General features: G+C 53.2%; 11 protein-coding genes across 11 annotated transcripts; 3 read left to right on the forward strand and 8 right to left on the reverse strand.

Annotated features, from left to right (window-relative positions):
* Positions 1 to 92: 92 nt before the first annotated feature.
* Positions 93 to 915, reverse strand: BKA78DRAFT_12345 (uncharacterized protein). The gene has a single exon (XM_066882475.1). The coding sequence runs from the start codon at positions 704 to 706 to the stop codon at positions 176 to 178; it is 531 nt and encodes a 176-aa protein (XP_066749370.1). The 5' UTR covers positions 707 to 915; the 3' UTR covers positions 93 to 175.
* An 837-nt stretch (positions 916 to 1,752) lies between these two features.
* BKA78DRAFT_12359 (uncharacterized protein) lies at positions 1,753 to 2,892 on the reverse strand. Its single transcript, XM_066882478.1, has 3 exons — positions 2,694 to 2,892; positions 2,373 to 2,648; positions 1,753 to 2,325 (listed from the first exon to the last, which is right to left on the reverse strand). Exons 1-3 carry the CDS (start codon positions 2,716 to 2,718, stop codon positions 1,991 to 1,993), a joined length of 636 nt encoding a protein of 211 aa, XP_066749371.1. The 5' UTR covers positions 2,719 to 2,892; the 3' UTR covers positions 1,753 to 1,990.
* A 190-nt stretch (positions 2,893 to 3,082) lies between these two features.
* Positions 3,083 to 4,366, reverse strand: BKA78DRAFT_234308 (uncharacterized protein; the record flags this gene model as incomplete). Its single annotated transcript, XM_066883826.1, has 1 exon — positions 3,083 to 4,366. A coding segment is annotated over one exon (1,284 nt), but the record flags the coding sequence as incomplete, so codon positions are not given.
* Positions 4,367 to 4,606: 240 nt separating this feature from the next.
* BKA78DRAFT_12391 (ubiquitin fusion degradation protein UFD1-domain-containing protein) lies at positions 4,607 to 6,132 on the forward strand. The gene is made up of 2 exons (XM_066882486.1): positions 4,607 to 5,127; positions 5,177 to 6,132. Exons 1-2 carry the CDS (start codon positions 4,825 to 4,827, stop codon positions 5,984 to 5,986), a joined length of 1,113 nt encoding a protein of 370 aa, XP_066749373.1. The 5' UTR covers positions 4,607 to 4,824; the 3' UTR covers positions 5,987 to 6,132.
* A 95-nt stretch (positions 6,133 to 6,227) lies between these two features.
* On the reverse strand, positions 6,228 to 7,569 carry BKA78DRAFT_302515 (DNA repair protein rad14). The gene has a single exon (XM_066887451.1). The coding sequence runs from the start codon at positions 7,419 to 7,421 to the stop codon at positions 6,279 to 6,281; it is 1,143 nt and encodes a 380-aa protein (XP_066749374.1). The 5' UTR covers positions 7,422 to 7,569; the 3' UTR covers positions 6,228 to 6,278.
* Positions 7,570 to 7,681: 112 nt separating this feature from the next.
* On the reverse strand, positions 7,682 to 10,143 carry BKA78DRAFT_12403 (uncharacterized protein). Its single transcript, XM_066882488.1, has one exon. It carries the CDS (start codon positions 9,966 to 9,968, stop codon positions 8,028 to 8,030), a length of 1,941 nt encoding a protein of 646 aa, XP_066749375.1. The 5' UTR covers positions 9,969 to 10,143; the 3' UTR covers positions 7,682 to 8,027.
* Positions 10,144 to 10,794: 651 nt separating this feature from the next.
* On the reverse strand, positions 10,795 to 13,375 carry BKA78DRAFT_12401 (fungal-specific transcription factor domain-containing protein). The gene has a single exon (XM_066882487.1). The coding sequence runs from the start codon at positions 13,072 to 13,074 to the stop codon at positions 10,918 to 10,920; it is 2,157 nt and encodes a 718-aa protein (XP_066749376.1). The 5' UTR covers positions 13,075 to 13,375; the 3' UTR covers positions 10,795 to 10,917.
* A 305-nt stretch (positions 13,376 to 13,680) lies between these two features.
* BKA78DRAFT_228054 (acyl-coenzyme A:6-aminopenicillanic acid acyl-transferase-domain-containing protein) lies at positions 13,681 to 14,834 on the reverse strand (the record flags this gene model as incomplete). The annotated part of the gene is made up of 2 exons (XM_066883722.1): positions 13,681 to 13,795; positions 13,879 to 14,834. Coding segments are annotated over 2 exons (1,071 nt in total), but the record flags the coding sequence as incomplete, so codon positions are not given.
* A 948-nt stretch (positions 14,835 to 15,782) lies between these two features.
* On the forward strand, positions 15,783 to 17,041 carry BKA78DRAFT_302521 (polysaccharide deacetylase family protein). Its single transcript, XM_066887452.1, has 5 exons — positions 15,783 to 15,984; positions 16,034 to 16,358; positions 16,414 to 16,455; positions 16,502 to 16,647; positions 16,691 to 17,041. Exons 1-5 carry the CDS (start codon positions 15,929 to 15,931, stop codon positions 16,809 to 16,811), a joined length of 690 nt encoding a protein of 229 aa, XP_066749378.1. The 5' UTR covers positions 15,783 to 15,928; the 3' UTR covers positions 16,812 to 17,041.
* A 389-nt stretch (positions 17,042 to 17,430) lies between these two features.
* On the forward strand, positions 17,431 to 18,432 carry BKA78DRAFT_245487 (glutathione transferase; the record flags this gene model as incomplete). Its single annotated transcript, XM_066884128.1, has 1 exon — positions 17,431 to 18,432. One exon carries the CDS (start codon positions 17,431 to 17,433, stop codon positions 18,430 to 18,432), a length of 1,002 nt encoding a protein of 333 aa, XP_066749379.1.
* A 1,345-nt stretch (positions 18,433 to 19,777) lies between these two features.
* Positions 19,778 to 21,749, reverse strand: BKA78DRAFT_291347 (uncharacterized protein; the record flags this gene model as incomplete). The annotated part of the gene is made up of 2 exons (XM_066885882.1): positions 19,778 to 21,280; positions 21,330 to 21,749. The coding sequence occupies 2 exons, from the start codon at positions 21,747 to 21,749 to the stop codon at positions 19,778 to 19,780; spliced, it is 1,923 nt and encodes a 640-aa protein (XP_066749380.1).
* Positions 21,750 to 22,194: the final 445 nt, after the last annotated feature.

Below are 22,194 nucleotides of genomic sequence, written 5' to 3' on the forward strand. Positions count from 1 at the left end.
TAGAGATCATCAAGCCCAGCAGCGGGCAAGCAGACGAGCGGCATCGAGGGCGAGGGGCCTCTCCGTCCAATCGTTCTGTCTTGCTCCGCGCAACAACCAGGAGGTGTGGGAACCCTCGCTGCTGTTGCACATCTCGCCCTGGCACATATGCGACTTTGGACACTACAGGGCCTCCTTAGTCTGCAGTCGGGTGTCGAGATGCATGCCCTGAGTGGCGGCCGGAGCGTGGGAACCTTCGCGTCGCTGCTGTGTATTTGTGCGTGGCCCAGGCGGAGGGTTTTATTTGGGCGAGTTGGCGGAGCGCGGGGGACGATTGCGCTGTCTTGTATTTAGCTTCTCTCGACTCTTCTCTGGGACCCTCGGCTGCTGCGTTTTGCTTTTGCTTTTTTCCTTCTTGCTGCTTTTCTCCGCTTTTTGCTTTCTGCTTTCTGCTTTTTTCTTTCTGCTGGCTCTGGGTTGCGAGGTGTCGACGGCGCGGTTTACTGAGGTTCGGGCTGGCGAGTGGCTTTTCTTTTGCTTTTGCTTTGCTTTTTTGCTTTTCTGCTTTCTCTTTCGAAAATGCACGCCGGGTCCCCTTTTTCCAATCTTGCTCTTCATGCTGTGACCGACTGCTCAGTTGCGAGGTCTCTATCAGGAATGATTTCGACGCATGCGGGGAGTCTAAAAAACAGTTGGTGTTGAGCGAATACAGAGAGAACTGATTCATTCGACTGGTTCTTGTGAGCGGGCAGAGGAGCTGACCAAATAGGTACGACCTATTGCCACGTCACGGGGCGATATCATGATCAGCCGCGTGAAAGTGACCCTCTAGGTACTGACTCATAGGAGTAGGAAACGTCTCTGACAGATTGCAAAGCTTTGTTTCACTGTTCCTACTTAAAAGAGGGAGGAAGCAAAGACTTGTACCGCGGACAGGCCTGGCCATATTATGCGTATTGGGGTGCACACAGGAACATGTTCAAGGTGGTCGGATAGGCTCACGTGGCACTGAGTACTCTGCTCTAGGGAAGTTGGACTGCATGTTTCATTCTGACATTTGGTGCCTGCCTGGGTGGGTCTACGGTAGATTCCAGCCAACAAGCCTCGATAGAATTGACTTCAAACGCGACCAACACTCCAAGCTTGTCACTTTGCTTCGGTTTGAAAACCTCGCTCCTTCATGTCCCACATGACTCTGCTCACTGCTGGGCTTTTCATGCTCCTGACAAGTCCCTCGAAAAATGCGCTGCCCTTGCCTTGCGCCTGTTCGCATGAACAAAACCTCCCCAGGGAAGGCACCGTTTGGCCACCCAACAGCGCCAATAGCCCTGATTTTGCGTGGTTATAATGCCGTACAGCACTGTCAACAGTCCAGGTAAGTTTTCCAACTCGTGGTTGATGATCGTCACGTATCAGGGAGCTATGGGTTCGATGCGTCATTGCTCGGAGTACAATCCTCAAAGCTGCGTTAGCGAACATCAGTAAAGGGATGCTCAAAAACTTACGGCACTTAAAAGAATCACCATACATGAGCGTCCGGCGATGGCTCATGGCTCGTTGGTCCAGTTTGCTGTTGCCCGGGTACATCTTGCGGGCTTCTTAAATTAGTAAAGCCTTCGAAATGGGGAATTGACTACTTACAGCGTTCAAACTTCGTGATGGGTCCCACGTGATGTATCCAGCAACTCCTGCGCTTTTGTGAACAAAATCAAACCACTGGAGATGTGACATGCTTACCTGCTCGAGCTTTGCGGACTGAGATTCGACGCAAGAGCTCTCGAGTGTCGGGTAATTAGCAAGCAAGTCACCCGAGTCGTAAAAGGGATCCGAAAGGAGGTCGTTATCGAGTTTTAATGTACTAGAGGACACATATAAGGCATTGGACGCGTGGACGGCAAGAGACTCTCGAAGCCTCGTGATTTCCGCCCTTAGCAGCGCATTTTCCCGGAGCAGTGTCAGCCTCGTCGCTTCAGTCTTGAGCTGTTCATTTGCTCGGGAAAGTGAGCCTATTTCAGACGTTATTCTTGAACGCCAGAGGGTCTTCGCAAGCAGTCTCGCTGCTGCTCTGCTGCTGACGACGCTGGATACCAGGATCGTTGTCGTTGTCTGGGTACTTGATCCAGCCGCTGCCTCTGAGTTTCCTGAGCACTTCGAGCTTTACTTCGTGGAATGCTGCCGCCGCGTCGTAGTCTTTGAGTGGTGGGATCGCGAATCCGGTTTCTACCATTCGCTTTCCGACGTACAGCTGGGCCTCAGCCTTCGTTTTGAAGTCAAAATGTTTGCGATGTAGCTCGAAGGTCGCTAAAACGGCTTTGTGGGCCCTGTTGGCACCAGATCGATATGTATCTGTACACCACGTGAGCTTGACTCACCAAAGTGAAGTATTGACTAACCTTCGTTCCAGGTCAACTTGTTCGACATCTGGTTTTCCGGGTACATAATCCAGCCACGCTGTCTTAGTTTCCGTAGCACTTCAGACTTGACTTCGTGATAAGCGGCCGCTGCGTCCTTGTTTTCGAGCGGCGGGATTTTGAAGTTGTTTTTTGCCATCCACCTTTCAACACAGAGTTCTGCCTCGGCCTTGTTTTGGAACTTGAGGTGATGCCAATGCGATTTGACGCTTGCCAACACAGCCTCGTAGGCCTGGTGAACTTGTGCTTGACGAGAACCTGCGCATGTGAGCCTGGACCCATCCAGGTAAAGCGTTGACTGACCCTCCAAGAACAGATCCTTCGGCATCTGGACAAGTAAGACAGGGCTTGAGACGCCTCGGCGGGACAAAGTGTGGTGCTGTGAGGTGCGAGAGAGATGTAGTGAGGTGGAGGTGGAGGTGGAAAGAGAATGGAGTCTTTGTAGCGGAGGCAGTATTCGTTAGAAAGGCAGGTTCTCACTCGTTGCTTCCACAACTAGAAGCTGCGCTCATTCGGCACGGGCAAGGGAACCCCATGACTACAGTGCCAATGCTCTTTTGGGTCCCCATTCATTTTCCCTTCTGAACTTCGATTCGAAGCTCTCATTGAGAGTCGAGAGGGGATGTAATGGACCATAAGCTTTACCTGGGCTGCCAGGATGCCATTTCATCAACTGCCTATGTGAAGCTCACCACCACCTTTTCCCAGCCGGTTTCCCCTATCCTCCTAAACTCGACTCCCTCTCCAAAGTACCCAGCATCATTCCAGGCAGTCATTGTTTGCCCATCATAAGGACCATGTCGCTCTCCTCCGTCTCTTGCATCGCTCCACCGATATTCCCACATTTTCGTCTCGCCCTCTTCGCCCTCTTCTTGCTTCTCCGGCTCTACCCAGTCTTCGCCCGTCTCGCGCTTGTACTGACGGATGAGCAATTCGCGTTCTTGCTCATAAATGTCGGTTTGCCCACGGGAGAAGAGCTGGTCTGCGGCACCGGTGATGGCTTCAACCGTCTCGCGGCGCTTCTTTTCTGCCGGGTCCTCATCTTTGGGCGCAGCATCGACATCCATGGCGTCGCCATTTTCGTGACCGTTGGCTTTGCGCTTGTTCTTCTGCCATTTTGGCTTGGGTTTCTCCTTCTTCTTACCCGTCCCCAGGCGCTGCAGGGCTTCTAATACCGTCTCGCCGCGGTCCATGCGTGTGATGAGAGTTGATAGTATGTCGCTGGTCAACATGGCATCATCGGCCAGGGCACGTTTTCGTCGATCCTGCTCGCGCTTCTCCTCGGCAGCCTTGGCAGCCTTCATGTCTTTTTTCGTCAAGCCGTCCATCCATGTATCGTGAATCGCGTCCGGGTCCGCTTTTCGAATGTAGTTGCCCGACTCGTCGAACCGACCCTCTTCCTGTTCGGCCTTCATGTTGAAAGCGTCCAGCTTCGGCGCGTGCTTCTTTTTCGCCCCCGCACCTAGTTCCTCGTCGACATCGCTGCCAACTCTGTCACGCTCTTCATCCCCGCCGCTTTCACTGCTACTCTCACCGTCGTCTTCTCGCGCTTTGCCCTTGCCCTTCCCATCCATCCTGAAATTTGCCGAGACGTGTCCTCCCGACTTGCTGTCCGCGACCTGTCCCTCGATATCCGCCTCTTCCAGGAATCGCACGCCCTTTTTCTTCTTGCCCTCCTGATTCAGATCCTCATCATCGTCGCCGTCTTTGAAGTCATCCTCCAAATCTGCAAACATGTCTGCATCTTCTTCATCTTTGCTCTTTTGCTGCTGCTTTGATGCGCGCTCCTTTTCAGCTGCTCGCGCGTCAAAGTTCTCTTCGGACGAGTCGGATTCGTAACCGTCGAGGTTGACCGCATTGCGCTTTATCTGGTTTCCGCCTTTTCCAATCTCATCGAGCTCGAGAACGGTGTCTTCTTCAGGCGCATCGGCAGCGAGCGTAGAGGGATTGCGAAAGTCGAATCTGGGCTTTTTGGAGTCATGCTTTGACGAGGAATCGACCGGGAAGGGAAGGTCCGGCGGAGGACGCTTTGGGCGAGGCGCGCCGCGGTGAGGACGGCCGGACATTGTAGCTGCGAAAGCAGGCGAGGCAATCGAATGGATCTTTCCGGAGCTTGACGATTGCCTTCTGGTCGAGGATCGTGGATTTGACTGTTGGAGCAGGGAAGTGTGTTGTTGGAAGTTCTGTGCGAGGGTTAGCTTTTCTGCGAAGCTCCCCAGTCTTGGCGCGTTTCGTCATTGATCTGGGAGCTCTGGCTCACCACCGCCGAACATTAACTCTCTCCCCTCACCACTACAATCCTCTTTCCTGAGCCACTCACCTCCGACACTTCCGCTTATTAAATCACTTCTGGCCCTTCACCCACCATGGTTTGTCCTCTCCACTTCCAGCTCTTGATCACAAAATAACCGCCATACAGTTCAGCGGCGGTTACATGGACTCTGACGATCCCATGGCCATGTACCAAGCAGCCATGGGCATTCGCGGCGGTGCGCCGCGCCGCTTTGACGAATACTTTCGCTGCTACCCCGTCGTCATGATGCCCGGACCCGAGCGAAAAGACGCAAACCATGGCGGCAAAGTGTTTCTTCCTCCATCGGCTCTCGACAAGCTCACCAGGCTCCACATCACATACCCCATGCTCTTCGAGCTCATAAACGGCGCACAAAGCAAGAGGACGCATGCCGGTGTGCTGGAATTCATTGCGGAAGAGGGTAAAATCTACTTGCCGTACTGGGTGCGCACCACTACTGCTTTATCATGGCTTGTGCTGACGGGTATTACAGTTGATGCAAACATTGTTGCTCGAGCCAGGAGACCTCCTCCAAGTCAAATCTACCGATCTACCACTTGGCACCTTCATCAAGCTGGAACCGCAATCCCCCGCGTTTCTCGACATCTCCGACCCCAAAGCGGTCCTCGAACAGGCCTTCCGCAACTTTTCGTGCCTTACTGTCGGCGACATCTTCACCTTTGCCTACAATGACCAAGTATACTCCATTCGCGTCCTCGAGGTCAAGCCCGACACGTCGACACATGCCATTTGCACGTTGGAGACGGACCTGTCGGTCGACTTTGCGGCACCAGTGGGCTACGAAGAGCCAAAGAAAACGGCTGGCGTCGGCGGCAGCGGCACCAGTACGCCACGCAGCGCGATGAGCATGCCTGGTGGAGGTCTCATGCACCCAGCCGGTGGTATGGCGCAGGCTATCAACTACGCTGCCATTGCACCATCCGCCACGTCAGCCGCAGCCGGCGCGAAAGCCGTATCGTCCAACTTTTTGTCTGGCGGCCACAAGCTCTCGTCGACTAAGAAGACGGCGGGAAGCAGCAGCAGTAAGGCTCCGACGCCGACTCCCTCGACTCCCGTGCAAGGGAAGAGCACGAACAGCCAACCCCAGCCGTACGGCGCCGCTCCCGTGCGGAGAAACAACGGTCCTCAGCCCCTCCGCCTGCCTCCTGGAAAGTTGTTCTTTGGATATGAAATTAAACCTGTCAAGGGAAAGGAGGGTGCGGCTGGCGAGGAGAGCGAGAAGCGTCGGTTCGAGGGCGAGGGAAAGACTCTTAGAGGGAAGAAAAAGGGCGGTGACAAATGAGGTCCTGACATTCTGGTGACGGCACAGAATTGAAGCACTATGCTTTGAGTATATGGGTGGAGTCTGGCATGGCTTGCTTTGCCGTAAGCTTTAATTCTTACTCGGCTTTTCAAATCAGGGACAAGGCGCACGAGATGGACGGTCAATGGCGCAACACGGAACGGCGAGACATGGGCTAGCCAGGTAGCATCAGCGCTCAACGACGCTGTAGATGATTTTGCTAGACGAATCAATCAGGTGATGGTTGCTGCGTAATTCATACTCATGTACATCATTGACTACTATGCGCCGGTCAAAACTCGAGCTCCTCGACTTGCATGCCACACTCTATACAGGTCTTCTTGACAGCACCCGTCTCCGCATCTTCAACGGCGCGTCCCCACTCGTGCTCGTGCTTGTCGAAGCGTCCTTTGACCTTGTCTCCAAACTGGGCCTCTCTCCCATCGCCACTCGCTAGGCCCGCTGCCTTTTGTCGTCGATATGCATCCACTCTCGTTCTTTTCTTCAAATCCTCTAGCTTATTCTTCCACTTTCTCTCCTTGCGCTCCTTCTTCTGCACTTCTCTTCGCTCGAATTCGGCATCGAGCGCCTCAGGACTTCCCCACTTGCGTGCACTGAACGCATACTCTTCAACCTGACATCGCGCAAACAGTTGCATGCTATGAAAGCTAGCCTTGTGTGGATTCGGCCGTTCCATGCGCGGCAGTAGTTCCTCATCCCGCAGCTCCGGATCCGTCAGGAGATAGTCCTCGCGCGCCTCGGTCTTGGTCAGCAAACTGTACTTGTCCGGATGTTCCTCCTTGCACCGGTTGCACACGAGCAGGTTGAACGTAGTCTGGAACGTCCAATCTATCTCGGGCGTCCCGCACTCGCGACAGACAAGCTGCTTGCTCTTGCCTGCGCCGCCTTCGTCCTTGTCTAGCACCGATATACCCGGCTCGAAGGGACCTGACTTTGTGGCGCGCAGTTTTTGAAGGAGCCGATGGCGCTGCCATTCTTCCAGAGTCATATGGGCCGGCTTTTCCTCTTCGTCCTTGCCTCGATTTGAGCCATGGAGCGCTTTGTTGTGAGGGTCGTCCGTTGCCGAGAGGAAGCCGCCCTTGGTGTCCGTCATGGCCGAAAGGTCATATTCGATGTATGCGGATTTTCGGTATTTGGCTGCAGGACGGATGTGCTCGTCGTCTGCGGGTTGCGCCATTCCGCCGGGCTGAGCGCCTGGTGTTCGGGCATCGCGGTGGTTGCGAGAGGTGGCGGTCGTTTGAGATATTGCGGAGTGAGGACGCTTGGGAGGTTGTGAGGAGGAAGCGGGTTGGTCGCGCAGCGCTTTTGCTTTGAGCCTGTTGATCTCGAGCCTTCGCACTTGTTCCGGAGTGAGAGGTGTGTTCCCGGTGGCGGTCGGTCTCGGTGGTGTCGAGGCGCGATTGTTGTCTGACATTGTGGTTGGGGGGCGTTTAGTAAAGGGTCTGCTAGGGTTCTAAGGGCCTGCGTTGATTCAAGTCTCTGGCCCAGCTGGCAAAGATGTCCACTTTGAATCGGAGGGTTGGGTTTGTGATAAAAGAGCGGGAGATGAGGGAGACTGGGTTGCGATGCGACGGACGGAACTGCCGGCAGTATCTAAGCGGCGGAATAGGCGGTAATGTTCGGCGCTACCGACTGCTCCCACGCGTCACGTCACAGACTTACCATCCAGCACTCTGAAAATATCGCTTTGGTCTGTCTCGATGATTGACTGGACACCCTAATTCCTGACCTACCGACTTGGGCTCGCTGTTCAACCAACTACCGTTTCCATGCCTTGAACCTCTAATTCGCCCTCTATATTCCCGAATAACTCAAATTAGGGTCGAGTCGCCATCATTGCGGACCAGCGCCAATATAGCTTCCGTCAACCCTTCCGTATTGACCTCGGCACTCGTTTGGCTCAACAACTTTATACAAGAAGAAACCTCCCACGTCAAATCCATCTCTCGACCCCTGAGTCTCCCATTACCCCTTTCGTCAAGGCTGAGCGGACATCGGGAAAGATAGGCCGCGGTTACACCTACTCAGAAAGCTTAGTATCGGCCGCAGTCACATCTACCCGGAATAGCTCACCCACTCGGAAGAGTTCCACGTCGGCCAACCAAGTCCGCGGAAAGACTAGCGGAACGTCCTTCAAAGATGGCGGATTCGAGGTGTAAAACGCATGCCGAAGAAGATGAGTGAGATGGGATATGAGTCGATGAACAATGCCTCTGCCTTCGGCAAGAAGATCAGGCGGTAGGGCTGTGTGAGCCCTGCTTGCAAAACGAAAGCTGCCTGCAACGGATGGGGTATGAACTGGACCTCCTGGAGCCACCTGATTTCCAAAACCAATATTGGTCGTTTTCTGAAGTAGCAAGCAGAACGCCAGGTGCAACGTCTCGTCTCGAAACTTGGCCCCAGTGAGGAGCAAAAAGTCTCGCTGGCGATTGGGGTTCTCCTCGGATGTGCCCTCGGAAACACCGCTAATGTGCTGGACCATGTCTTGCCATTTCTTGAACCAGTCGTCGGCGCGATTGCGGATGCCGGAATACCATTCCAAAGTGCCTGGACTTGGAGTGCAATCAATTGAGCTCAAAATCCCCCACCGAGATTCTTGCGGGCCAGTCGAACTCAAAAAGGCAGCGTGTACCTGCTGTCTCATCAGAAGCATTTGAGCGTGGAGCGCGGGGACCGTTTGTTCATCTGGACCATACGCAGGCTCATCTTCATCTTCGGCGAAATCCAGAAAGTCTATTGGCCGTCCATATGCCATGCCGACCATGCGCTCCAGAGAAACGAAGCTTGTATACAGCACGAGACGACTCTTTGATTGTTCCTGGGCAAGTCGACCAGCCTGGATATTGATTCGTCTCAACTGCGCTCTGGCGTTTTTAATGCTCTGCCATAACCGTTCCGCAAAACCCAACAGCTGCCAGATGTTGCCCTTGGCTGGGACGAACAAGACGTAGCAGACCATGAGCAGGACGATTTGCAGCTTTGCCATGGCATGGGCTTCTTCATTTTCGAATGGCGACGGTGAAATGTACTCCAGAAGAGAATTGGAATCCTGAAGTGCGACTCGGAGACTGGACACGGCCGCCTCAAATAAAGAGTTTGACAGCTCTAGGTATTCCTGTGACTGTCCAGCTTTCCCTTGGGCTCTGAATAGGCATCGTGATGCAATTGCGAGAGCCATGCGTGCTCTCGTGGATGATCGATAGCTCCTGGGGGTTTCGCTGCCGGCGTAAAGCCGTTCAAGGTCACGATCCCCGTCATCTCTGCCCAGGATCGGTTGAAATTTGTCCACGCACTGGTAGTAGAACTCCATCAGAAACTTGGCCGTTTCGATTGGAGGAAGCTGGCCTCTGGCATCGACAGCTGTACGCTTCCCTGGAAATGCCATGGGTACGGTTCCCTGGAATTGCACCTCTTGATAGAAAGGACGAACAACATGAACATTGAGCAAAATTCCGACTAGTCGAAGATGTTTGGCTGCAGACGAGGGTCCCCATTCGTTCATTAGGTCGTACCTAGCCTTGGTTCGTTCCTGCGGAAAAAGGGGGAAATTAGAAGATCCAGCCGCGGGAATGGAGCTCTCTGAAATGTTTGGAGATTCAGATGCGAGAAAGCTTGGCGGTTGCGAAGTACGAACTGCGTCTGCGGCTGCAGAGGCGGCGCGCGCTTTGAGTTGTGGCGTAACGCGCGCTTCTATCGCTTCGAGATGTTGAAGTCGCAAGTGCATTGCCTGCAAGTGGCTGTTTGCTACACTCAGCATTGGAGAAGAGCAGCGGAAAGATTTGTACCTTCGGGAAAATTGACAATTGAGGAACCAATCCTTCTGAACACACTCTTTTCCAACAGCGACACAGGCCTGACAACTGGGCAACTGACGGTCACAGCCAACCCGACGCTCGCGGCAGCGAACGCATGATGCCAGCGAGTTGAGCGCGGCCTCGACGCTTTCGCTGCTGATTTCCATCTCATGGGCGAGGTGAAGGCGCTCGCGACCACGTCGCGATGCACCTTGCGATGCAATTCTCTCTTGTTTGGTGCCAAGGACCGAACATCAAGCCTTGTTGAGTAGGGCAGAAGCTTGTCCAAACGCCGAGAACCTTTTCTTGTCTCTCAATTGCTTGTTGATGCTTGCTTTTGGCGGAAATAGCGGGCGACAAGCAATAGTCGTCGAGTGCTGCAAAGATACCAAGGGAGATTCTTTCCAACTCCATTTTCCTTCGAATGGCACAAAGCCAACATCCGGGGTATTGTTTCCCGTGACAAGGTCAATCGCCCACCAAGTCAAGGTCAAGCCCCGGCAAAGCTCCGGAAAGCATGGTCGCGGATAGCCTTCCACATGGGGATCTTGTTTTCCGGATGGACGTGTCGAAGTCAACCAGGCCGAGCCATCACCGACAATCTCCGTCCCTCTATGTCGAGAGAGGATGGAGTGAGAGAATGCCTTTCTTTGCCAGTCTGTGGGTGCAAAAAGTTAGGCTGCTGCGGAAGATCAGTGGGAATGAATTGAATTCGAGAGCCGGGCTGTGCAAGAAGACAACAAATTCGACTGAGGAGCAGCCACGCTCTTTATGTCCGGTCTTCATTCTGAACATCGGCTCCGCGGTAGAAAAATGCCGACAAGATGAGATCACGACTGACTCTTCATTCATTCTTGGTCTACCTCTCTGACGGCACAGGAGGGGAATATCAAATCACATTGGTCCTTGGCCGTTGTAATCCATGAACGGCTTTGCGCGGCAGCTTCCCGTCCATCTCCCCCGAGTCGATCCGGCAACTTTGTTTGACTACCATGCCTGTTGGGCATCCGTTCCGCGTCTTGACCTCGGTTTCGGTCTCATAAACCACAGTCCAGGTGTTTGTGGAAAGGTCAAAACTTCCGCCATCGCACTGCCTCGGAAAAGTAACTCGTCACTTTACATTGACCACAAAATCACCCCATCTACGCTTCCATCTGGCTGCATGAACGTTTCATCCCAATTCATGTTCTGGTTCAGCAATCCTTCCGGCGTCAAGGTTGTTTTGATCGGGAAATGCATACTTGGTAAAAATTCAGGAGTTGGGGGTAACGACGACTGCATGCTGGGTAATGTGTTTGCGGCAGTGATGCCATCAAATGGTGCAAGCGTCTGTGCATATTCAACTTGCTGATTAGTGAGTCGTGGACCTGCCAAATCCGGTTGGCTACCAAAAGGTGTCGTCGTCGTTGGATACCCTGCGCCGATCCCCGGCAACTTCGTTGGACCGCTCAATTCCGGCTGCCCTTCTGCCTGGTTGATCAGCGCCTGGTACGGCAAGATTAAGCGGTCCAACTCGTCATTTTTGACAGGTGGGGTGGCTTGAGGCGACATGAGTTCCCGGATGACAACCGCCTTGCAGCGTTCGTACGCCTCGAGACTGGCGTGGGCTTGACGCCACCGCTCGGACGTCAATGCCAGCAATCTCGAAAAGGAATGCAAGATGTCCAAGACTCGCTGCATTCCGTATCTTGCCGTCAGTTGCTCTCTGCAATGCCTTATTGCAAACAAGCAACAGATGCTCGCCTCGAAACCATGGTGAACACTATGGTATGAATATTTCAAGAAGCCCCGCCGTATGTTGTTTCCATATCCAAGGGCTACTTCCGTTCCAGCGTCGAAACACTTGACTAGTGATTCCGCCGATGGGTGCGGATTCCTTGGTGTTGGTCGATGAAGGCAGACCAATCCGTGTGCAGCAGCGATGGAGAACCATTCGGAATCCCAACTCGACTTCTCAGGAACAACCTCGAGTTTCCAGGCCTTGATGCGGTTCTCGGTGCTCTGCATCCACGACTCGTAGCTTCCGGGCTCGGTCAAAAGAGGTAGGCCTCGCCGGAGATAATTCACTGTCCAGAGCTCTGATTGGATTCGCCGAAAACGAATGTTGTTGACCAAGAACGATCCCTCCATGTTTGTTGGATACTTTGTCGAGATCGAGTCGTCTGCAACACCAAGACGTCGGTGGGAAGTCGCGCATGTTGACCGGTCATAGATGTATAGCACCCAAAATGAACATCTACGTTGTTCCCTGTCCTCGTGGCCCGTCTCTTCTGGATCCCGATGCAGACCCAGCTCAAGAGCCATGCGCATGGCAAGTCCGATTGTATCCCAAGCTCTGGCGATTGAAGGCATCAAAAAAGAGTATTGGGCAAAGAAGAGCATTGCCTGAACATTTTCAAGAGACGGTTCGAAGAGCGATTCGGTGTGCTGTAGCGCGTGCGAAAAGACTCGCTGCGAGACTGACGCAATCTTTTCCGAATCATTGACTTTCGAGGTCATCATGCTGATGGCAATGACCATCGAAATGGTAAAGACGTCGTATTCTGAGGGTGGTTGGCCCGATTGGCCCGAGGTACGATGGTATTGATTCCAGATTCTTTGTCGGTCGACAAAAGGATACAAGGGCAATATTCTGTCGGTATAAAGCGCAACAAGCCGCTCTTGGATATGTTGTGGTATCTGATCCAGGGCATTTGACTTCGGCTTCAAATCGTCTTCTCTGACTTCATCATTCACCGGCAAGGGGTCCGCAGAGGGTAGGTGAGAGGAGGCGAATAGAAAGGTCGCAAAAGGGAACTGGAATTTTGTGTCGATGATGGGCTTGCAGCTTTCGCCAAACGACCGAAATGCCTCGGATGCGAGATCGTATTTCTGGTATCGCGTGTCCAGCTCGACAGACCCCTGAGACGTCGGGTCCAGTCTCGTTCGGGGCAGTAAAGGCTCCGTCAACCCGTCGTCCAAGTCGACTCCCAGCTTTTGCAAGAAGCGCTCCTTTTCCGCAATCTTTTCGCGCAAGTACGCGGCGATGCTTCTGGGGATGACTGTCTTGCTCTCGCCGTCGAGGATTCCATGGCACGGCTGTTTGGCGAGAACGCAGTTTGTGCATGCGGCTTTGAGTCCATCGCCGAGTCCATCGCACTTGATCTTGCGCCGATGGCAACGATAGCAGGCAAACGTCGTCCGTCGGAGTTTTTTCCGAGCCCGTTGTGGTTCATCGGTGGCAGTATGGACACCGCCAGTCTCGGACGCTGATGCAGATGCTTCTCCGCTCATGTCGCTTCCTCTCGAAAGGAAGAGTGTAGGCGCACATGGAGAATGAGGGCGACGAGATCATGGTGTTGTCTAGAGTTTAACCGCCGCACAAGTTTATTTATTCTCGGGTCATGGTTTACCTGTTCCCCGCGGTCCGCTTGGTCGCCTCCCTTTCCAGCCTAGCGTTCTGCACCCTGCTAATTTCAGTAGTTGCGCCGGTCCAACTTTCAACGTCTGCTTGCGAAAAGCACTTTTGAACGTCTGTGCGGCGTCTTTCTGTGGTGTGTGACGCCGCTGATTGGGCGGATGTTTGTTGGTGTAGAGTCTAAACACTGGGGAAGAGCGGCCGGCGGCCGGCTCGCTCTTGGCCACTCCACTCTGGTGAGTCTGGAGACACTACCTGAATTTGATGTTTCTATCCAAAGGATAAGAGAAGTTGTTGCTACCATTCAGGAACCCTATCTTGTGAGTCAAGCTGCTTGCTGCTGGACGGCCTGAATTCTCCATTTCAATTTTCTCAATGAACTTAGGAGACTCGCAAGCTTTCCCCCTTTCGGAAGTTTAGTAGCGAGTCGCAAACAACACCACGAAATTCGAAGCTCGCAATCAATCACTAATCATCTACTCAAACCCCAGCTCAAACTCTTCACCTCCCTCTGTCGGTCGTCCCACCTTGACGTACGCACGTTTCGCCATTAAATCCATGATGATGTTGAACAGCGTTACCGAGTTTTCGCTATTTCTCACGACATCGCCCTCCTTGTCACCACCCCTGAAGAGCATTATAGTCAGCACGGTAAAGTCAAAAGTCAACGGAGAACTTACCGATTGATAGCAAAGGGCTTCCCTTTTTCGTCTGAAAAGACGACCTTGAGTCCGCTGACACTTGGTTCCTCACGCCCCCACGCCAGTCCCTCGCAGAGTTCGTGGATCCGCGCCAGCCTTGGCCGGCTGTCATCCAGATACGGCCGCTCCTCGACGTTCTGAGCATGAGGCACCACATAGTGATTGCTGTGGGCGACGAATGAGGATGCTGGCGAGCTCTTGAGTGCTTCGGTTTGCAATGCCACGACATCGTACGCGCTGCACTCCAGTGAGACTGCCTCCTCAGGGTCCGCAACTCCAATCGTGCAGGCCGCTGCACAGCCTCCAAGACGGTTCAGCGTGGCGCGGAAATCTTTCACTGAGCTGCTCTCCAGTGCCGTTCGGAGACAAAGGTGCGTCGGCAAGTGGTTGCGGGACAATCCAAGGGCTCTTATGGCATTGAGAGTGACACCAACTCCATTCGAGTTGAGACCAATCTTTGCGAGCAACCCGGCTTCGGTCAGGGTGTGCAAGACTGGCTTCCCCGGCGACTTTATGGTCAGCGCGACGAGATTGCCTGCCTGCCCTGCGCGCCAGTCCCAGTTTTGCGCAATGAATGCCTTTTTGCTACCACTTGCGGCCGTCGTATGCCACGCCATCATCGTGCAGCCGTCGTTGAACAGGCCGAATGCGATCTCTGTGCGGACATTCAGAGCTATGATATCCGAGAGGGCGGTCCCATTGCCGGCACCATCAGCTATGCCGCGCATTTCTTCGAGAAAGTCGGGGCAATTTGCCTGGATGTATGGCAAGAACTCAAGCGCCGTCGACTGCACTTGACTCCAGGTAAGCTTGGCCGTCTCATGGAACATGGAGGCGTAGAAGTCGAGGCTGCCTCGGACGAGTTTGGAGGCTTTGCTCCCATGTTGATAGCCGATTTCGTACGGCGTTCCTTCACAGTGAATTCGAAGCATTTCTGCAGGTGTAGCAAATTGTCGTGGCTATTGGTTCGATGTATCCTTGGAGAGGGTCAACTGGACTGTTCCAGTTTTTAGGCCAAATTTGACTTCTTATTTTCTGTTTCGACGTCAGACTGGTTGATGGAGTTGCTTAGGATGAAAAGAAGTCGTGGCAAGCAGTCTCATGTGCTACCCCGCTTATCGTCATGGTCCCCGCCATCAGCCACAAGGTACTGGACAACTCGTGGCGCAAGCAACAATCACGTCTTAGAAAAGAAGGACTCACAGTGGAATACAGCGCGAACAAGGAAAAATCAGTCCCTAAAGCAACAAATCAATTCAGGTAGAGTTACAATTTTTACTCATCGGTAGAAAATAGTTGTTTGTACGCCACGACGTCGCTCCTCGGCCTTGCGATAACCCCCACCTATCGATGCTCGGCGCGAGCCATACTCTTTCCGAAGCGGGCTAGCCCATTTTGGTTGCAGCGATGCAGGATGCTCGAAAAACGTCAAGTGGTCCGAATTGGTGTGCTACTTGCTTACTGGATGTTGAATAGATTGGCGGCTTGGACAGGTCGGGATTGTTTGTGCGGATTGGCCATAATTACTGCCTGGATGCTGGATGCAGATGCATGACGTAGCGCTCTGGCTCAAGTTCTTTAAGCTTCTCACTGACTGCGGGGTTCAAAGTGAATTGAAGACGACTGTCAGTTGCGATAGTTGTGCACTGGATTGGATAGCCATTATCATTTCTGCGGCTTTTTCGGTCAAACTTACGAGCACTTCAACTAAAGATGCCGAAGAAGAGAGTGCTTGTCGGATATGGAAGTATGTATTCCAATACTTTGAAGTTTCACAATGACTTATGCAAACAGTCGACGTTGATGCCGTGGCTCATTGGTAAGGACCCACACCGTTGCGGACCGCAAGATGTTGACATCCTTAAGGATCAACACGGGCGATGGGTCAGCGAGCGATCCAACAAATGTGTCCCGTGGCATATTCGGAGCGACCGTTGGTGTCGACCGGCTGCTCAAACTGTTCGATCGCTATAAAATAAGTGCGACCTGGTTTGTGCCCGGACACACCGTGGAGTCTTTTCCAGAGCAAATGTCCAAGATCCGTGACAAGGGCCATGAACTTGGACTCCATGGATACAGCCACGAGTTGGTGGAAATGTTGTGACATTTGGAAAGCATGCTGATTCAACTGCAGAGCCCCAGGCCAGCTCTCTGGCCAGCAGCAGTATGACACCCTCAAAAAGTCAATCGATATCCTCACCAAATTTACTGGAAAGAAGCCTCTTGGGTACACGGCTCCAATGTGGTATACGAGCAAAGACCTAATACCACAGCTTCTTCAAAGTGGAATCTTGTATGACCATTCCTTCATGCATCATGACCTGCAACCCTACTTCGCTCCAGATTCCGGTCACGAGTGGGTCGAAGTCGACCGAAAGAAAGATGCAGACACGTGGATGAAGCCAATGACAAAAGTGCGACCGAGTCGAGTGGTGGAGATTCCAGCAAATTGGCACTTGGTTCGTTGTGTATTCCACCTAGGAGAGATTTGGAGCTGATTGCCTTCATTTGTAGGACGATTGGCCCCCGCTTCAACCTAAGCCCGGAGCTCCAGCGGTACGGATGTTTCTTCCATGAATGACCGAAGCTAAGACTAGTCCAGCACGGGTTCGTTGACACATCCGTCGTCGAAAAGCTGTGGATGGAGCAGTTTGATTTTGCGTATCGAGAATATGAGACGTTCATCTTTCCCATGTCGATCCATCCACAAGTTTCTGGGAAGCCGCAGTGTATTCTCATGCACGAGAGGTAGGCGATCAGCGAATGCACTGGACCATGTTGACCTGTGTAGGATCATCGAACACATCAACAAACATGATGGAGTCGAATGGGTGACGCTGGGACAGATGGCCATGGAGTTCAAGGAGGGCAGGTTCGCCGGAGTCGAGATTCAGGGCGGAGCCAAATTGTAGTCGAGTGCGGATCCATAAACAGTTCCCGTCGACTTGTTTTGATCTCGACCGCTCCTCAATCCATCTCTTAATGACTGTGGTTCCATTTTTGTTCGGCCAAGTTTCTTGCGTGTATCGTCTCCTGAGGGCATTCCTGCAGCAGCGAGAGATTCGTATGCGATGGTAGACTAGTAGACAAAGCAGAATGAACGGCGACCTGATGTTTTGGTAGGAGAGGTGTTGAAGGCAACTGCCGGATTTTGACGGAGACCGATGTCCTTGTTCGGGTAGCGCACTCCCGTCCCCGCGCGGCACAAGCCCAGTCGGTCGCCCCACAGCCGCCCAGACGCTCACCTCACACTCCCGCAAGCCCAAAAGCCCCGATGATTCGCATACTAATCATGGGCCAAGAGCGACGGCCTTCCCCGGCATCAACCTAAGCGCGAGGCCGAAACACTCACTACCGTTACCCTGACGTGCATATAGGCTGCAATCCTTGCGACTTGGCTACTAATATGAACAACGACCTCGTTGCGGCTTGGGCTGTCGAGATCATTCTCGACGACAACACCTAAAAACAACCGCACCGAGGAGCTGGTCTCTCATCATGTCCTCCAACGTCCACAAGGAAGGCGACGTCATGGTTCAACACCCAACTCCACTCGACGGCCAACGGCTGACCACCGCTCAGCGCCAGGCAGATCCGGACGGTCACTTTCGCAGAGCCGAATCGAAATTCCGCCACACGATTCCGTCACCTCAGTTCCAACCCGAGGCCGATCGCTACGTTCTCTATTGGCATTCGGGATGTCCGTGGGCCCACAGGACTATCGTCACCCGTCAGCTCAAGGGACTTGAAAATATAATCCAGCTCGTCAAGCTCGATGGCATGGAGATTGGACCTGGGAAAGGCTGGTGTTTTACTGGGCAAAACGGAGGACCGCAACAGGACCCTCTTTACGGCTTCAAGTATCTGCGTCAGTTTTATACCAAGGCAGATGCGACATACGAGGGGAGAGTGACGGTGCCAATGCTTTGGGACAAGAAGACGGAGACCATTGTCAGCAACGAGTCCAGTGACATCATCCGCATGTTCTACTCGGCCTTTGACGAATTACTACCCGTCGAGTTGCGCGAGGAAACCAAAGGCGACGCCGGACTCTACCCACCCTCTCTGCGTCCTTCCATCGACGCCCTGAACGAATGGGTCTACAACGGCATTAACAACGGAGTGTACAAAGTGGGCTTCGCCGCAAGCCAAGCCGCGTATGATGCCAACATCGGGTCACTCTTTGAGTCGCTCGACCGACTCGAGGCACACCTGGCAAGCTCGCCCGGCCCGTATCTGTTTGGCGCAAACATCACCGAGGCCGACATTCGACTCTTTCCCACGATTGTCAGATTCGACGTCGCCTATCACACGCTTTTCAAGTGCAACATTAAAATGATTCGCCACGACTACCCACGCATTGATCGCTGGCTACGCATACTTTACTGGGACGAGAGCGAAAGGACCGGCGGCGGCGCGTTCAAGGATTCGACCGATTTTGACAGCTTTCGGAGGGGGTATGCTATGGTTGCTGGGAATGGCATCGTGCCGGCTGGCCCACTGCCGTTGATTTTGGGCCCGGTGCAGCCATGAGCTTTGGAATGGTAGTAGTAAGTAGCAACGATCTTTCATGAGAATGTCAATTTGAACTCAGTCTACACGTCTTCCTGTTTACACTATTCAATTTTACTCTGTTCCTGCCGTTTCCTTGCAAAAATATTCATGTTTCCTGTAGTCTGCAAGCGGCGAGTTGCCAAAAATGGTGTGCTTTTCAAGACGAGATTTTTGCCCATTCACGCTGGTTCTCGACGATATTGAAGCACTATGAGTCTGCCCCGTCAATAAGAGAACGTTCGAAATGACCTCTCGACTCATGGATCGCCGCAACCGCATGGAAATAGAGCTACGCCGCTGGCAATTGAAACAGCTCGCTCGAGAAACCTTGAACTACACCTGGACGCATGTCAACGAAGTCACGATTATTCCACCTTCAGGTCTTCAGAAGGCGCACATTGGGCCATAGGAACCACCAGTGACCAAAAGCAAAACACGAGGAGATCATGGAAGGAAAGGAAACAAAGAGGCGAGGCTTCCCCTAGCCCAAAGCACTGGAACTTGGAAGAACGCCGAACGAGGCCAAATGTGACTTCGATATCCTTCCCCGGTAAGGATATCGACCAGAGGATATTTGAATATTCTTTGCTGGCATGGAAATCAATACAAGGCTCAATGGTTCCGAATATCCTTTGCTTGCAAGGAAATCAATCAGGCTCGACGAGTCTGAATATTCTCCCTAAGAAAGGATATCAATCAGAGTCTTGATTGGTGTGGGCATCCTTCTCGGGAAAGGAAATCAGTCAGGCTCGATGGATCTGAATATCCTTCCTAAGAAAGGAAATCAATCAGAGGCTCAATTAGTCTGGATATCCTTTTCTGCCAAGGAAATCAACCAGGCTGGATATCCTTCCTGGGAAAGGAAATCAAACATCAGCTCGACGGCATAGGAAGCTCGAGACTTGGTCCCAGAGTTCACGACACGCACAACTACAATGACTGCGCAGTCGAGGAGGCTTGGATGCTTTCTATGAGTCTCGATATTGGGGTTTATCTGAGGGGCCTGACTGCTCCCTGTGCGCGCGCATTTTGACATGGACACTTCCAACGCCTCCACGGGTCCTCAAAGAGTCGGAAAACACCATTCTCCGGAACGACCGGTCGTGAAATGCATTTCCATAGCCCTACGACCACTGCCGACTTTGCGCGCAGAGAAGCAGGTACCGCACTTCCTTCGAACTACGTCTATCTTCTGCGATATACTTTTCAGGAAAGGAAATCGCACGAGCAATGCAGCCATCAATTACAAGATCTTCTGTTGGCTACCATCTTTGAATTCCTTCCCGGGAAAGAAAATCGGTGAACGACAGATGATCATTTCTGCTCAGATACCCCAGAGAGACTCCATGCGCTCACGCAAGCTTGTGGCCGTTGCTTTGAGCTCCTCATGGTCCTTCCGCAACGCATCATAGTCTGCCCGTAGTGCATCGTGTTGCGCTCGCAACGCGTCATGTTCAGCACGCGAAACCATGCCGCCGATCGTTCCAGCAGTATCCGAAACAGCAGTCTTGCCGGTGTTTGTCAGGTCGGAAATGGCAGCAGGGCCAGAATCAGCAACAGGCTTTGAGGTCGATGCCTCGGTGATGGGGGCAGAGACGTGCACACAGGGAGCGGCGGGCAACAACGGGGCGGATGGAAGGGCTGCATGACCGCCAGCCTGAAGCTGTACGTGCGGAGTTCCAGCCAGCACAAGGCGCTTCAAGAGCGACAGCCGGGAGTTGCGACCAAACGGATTCCTCGTCGCCACTGTTGGGGGTTCTTGATGGTGGTCGCCAATGAGCAGAATCCGCTTGAGTTTGCCGCCATTGAGTGCATGAATGATGGCACTGGCTGCAGATGCCTCATCAATCTGCGAGGAGTTGTCCATGATGAGGCCACTTGGATTCATGCCACTCAACAGCGGCCCAGAAGCTGCTCCGCCTTGATCGGCTGAATTGCATGTTGTGCTTCTTCCGGTGCAGACCCAAAGACGCTCGTTGAGCTTCTGTTCAATGGCGATAATTGTGTCGATCAACACTGCTTTTCCCGTTCCAGGCAACGCAACGACGATGGCCAGGCTCTGGCTGAAGTACTGCATCAATGCCTCTTTCTGCTCCATCATGAGATTGCGATTGTTGCATTCTCGTTCAATGACGCTGCGCTTGTGCGGAGCAAGCGCTACCCTTTTTCCAGTCTTGTGGTAATTGTCATGCGCAAGCAGGATATCGAAGAACCACAGATGATCGGCGGGAGTGTTCGACATGAATTTCATCAGCCTGTCGCGTATCGGCGCAGCTGCCTGACTGCCATGGCCAAAAACGGAGCGATTCTCCTGGCACTCGTAAGCGTGCCCTCCCAGCACGTACGCCAGGTACTGGCGCCAATCGTTGAATTCGACGACCTCGGCCATTTGGATGATATTCAATGGCTCCGGGACCTCTAGCGGAGCCTGCTTCTTGAACCAGCCCTTCTCGCGCACCGCCAAGGCCATGTCTATCCATTCTTGGTCCAACTCGAAAGTTTGTCGAGCAAAGTCCATCAACTCTTCTCCCTTAGGAACCGGGTCTTCGCTGGTGAGCTTCCGCATCCACGGCCAGTACGAAACTGGCATTGGGACCGGGGACGAAACGAGCCAACAGAAACGGCGAATGAGACCTGGGCTGGATTTGCGAGTGATGACGTGAATTGCCTCCCCCGAAGATAGCGCATGTTCAATGAGGATTTTGAATTTCTCGAGAGCCTGCGCAGCCGCCGAGTTTTCGGTTGGACGCGAAAACGCGATCTTGACGCAGTCTTGTGCTTTCCACGAATAGACATGAAGCATGCCAATATCCTTATCAACATTGACCTGTGAAATGTCAGATTGCGCTGCTCAAGTTGGAAGAAAGGTTACATACGATGTCTTTGAAGGCGCTGTCGGACAAACTGACGTGCTTCAAATCGCGAATTTGGCGTCCAAAGTCAAAGGGGCCATCGGGTATCGTGTCATTTGGCTGGCCAGTGTGCGGTTGGACGGCTCGAGACTCGGCCTCCTCCCCGTCTACATATGTCAGAAACCTGACGTAAGCGAAGTTGATGTTGCGTGGGTCTCGCGGCTTCAGATTGAGGCGAATCTCCAAATAGCATTGCAATGGAGAGGTGTAGATTTCAAATTGGGCGGAGAAGTCGCCGGTCGTCGACAATTGATGTTGTCCACACACGACGTCAACTGGGACGCGGTCATGCAAGCGCTGCAAAGCATGGACAGAAGAGGGATACGTTTTGCCTGGGGGTGCGCCCATAGGCTTTGCCAAAGACCAGGTGGATGGCGGAGGCATTTTGATTTCCTTTCCCGCAAAGTAAATCGGCCAAAGGCAGTGGTTCGATTGCTGGTTAGCGGGAAGTGTAAGCGGCAGACGACCAATCAGGAGTCAGAGGGCGAGTTTGGTCGGTGTGTGTGAGGGACTCTGGCGAGACCCTCCGACAGCGCGAGAGAGACGGCCACGATTCTCGCTGGCGATGATAATGCGAGGGCTATTTCTTCCACGGGAGCGCAAGGTGGTGCGACAAAGAGTGGCGGGAAGTGTAGGCTGCAGACGAACAGTCAAGAGTGAGAGGGCGAGTTTGGTTGGTGGGTGGGAGGGACTCTGGCGAGATCCCTCAGAGATGGCGAGAGAGACGGCCACGATTCTTGCTGGCGATGAGGATGCGAAGGCTTCTGTCCCACGGGAGCGCGAGTTGGTGTGGCGAGTTGGGACGGGAGCAAGATTGACGGCAGAAGAT

This window comes from Phyllosticta capitalensis (genome assembly GCF_038381095.1).
Source record: "Phyllosticta capitalensis strain CBS 128856 chromosome Unknown BKA78scaffold_1, whole genome shotgun sequence".
In the NCBI taxonomy this organism is placed as follows: domain Eukaryota; kingdom Fungi; phylum Ascomycota; class Dothideomycetes; order Botryosphaeriales; family Phyllostictaceae; genus Phyllosticta; species Phyllosticta capitalensis.